We start from the raw sequence: 551 nt of genomic DNA, 5'->3' as shown, positions 1-551 counted from the left end.
GGGGGGGGCCCGACACGCTGCTGGGCACCTCCCCACAGGGCTGCAGGCAGTGGCCGGGGCAGCCCCAGGTGGGCAGCTCACCCCTCAGCTTCCTGAGCAGCCGTGGGGGCCCAAGTAACCCTGACTACCATCGCTGGGCTCCTGGGTGTGGGCGCTTCCTGGGGGACAGGCTCCCGGCAGGTGGCCGCCCTCTGCCACACTCGTGTCAGGAGCAGGACGGGTCTGGTCAGGAGCCTGGGTGTCTGGGCCCACAGCCACCTGGGAGGTGGTGGCCCTGGCTGAGGTGGGGCAGGTGTGGGGGGAAGGGCAGGCAGCAGCAGGGCTGTGGGTTGCCTTTGGGTCTCAGGACGACACGCTGCCCACAGGTGCTGCTGTCCCTGGAGCACGGGCTCTGGGCGCCCAACCTGCACTTCCACAGCCCGAACCCCGAGATCCCAGCGCTGCACAACGGGCGGCTGCGGGTGGTGGACCGGCCTCTGCCCGTCCGCGGGGGTAACGTGGCCATGAACTCCTTCGGCTTTGGCGGCTCCAACGTCCACGTCATCCTTCGA

General features: G+C 70.1%; 1 protein-coding gene across 1 annotated transcript in view; it reads left to right on the top strand.

Annotated features, from left to right (window-relative positions):
• FASN (fatty acid synthase) overlaps positions 1-551 on the top strand; it is a 54054-nt gene that overhangs the window by 16852 nt on the left and 36651 nt on the right. The window contains 2 exon segments of the mRNA XM_015559883.1: positions 39-145; positions 347-550. Coding sequence (XP_015415369.1) covers positions 39-145; positions 347-550 — 311 coding nt within the window.

Source organism: Myotis davidii, unplaced genomic scaffold (assembly GCF_000327345.1).
Source record: "Myotis davidii unplaced genomic scaffold, ASM32734v1 scaffold211, whole genome shotgun sequence".
Classification (NCBI taxonomy): Eukaryota; Metazoa; Chordata; class Mammalia; order Chiroptera; family Vespertilionidae; genus Myotis; species Myotis davidii.
This window is presented reverse-complemented; position numbering and strand designations above follow the sequence as displayed.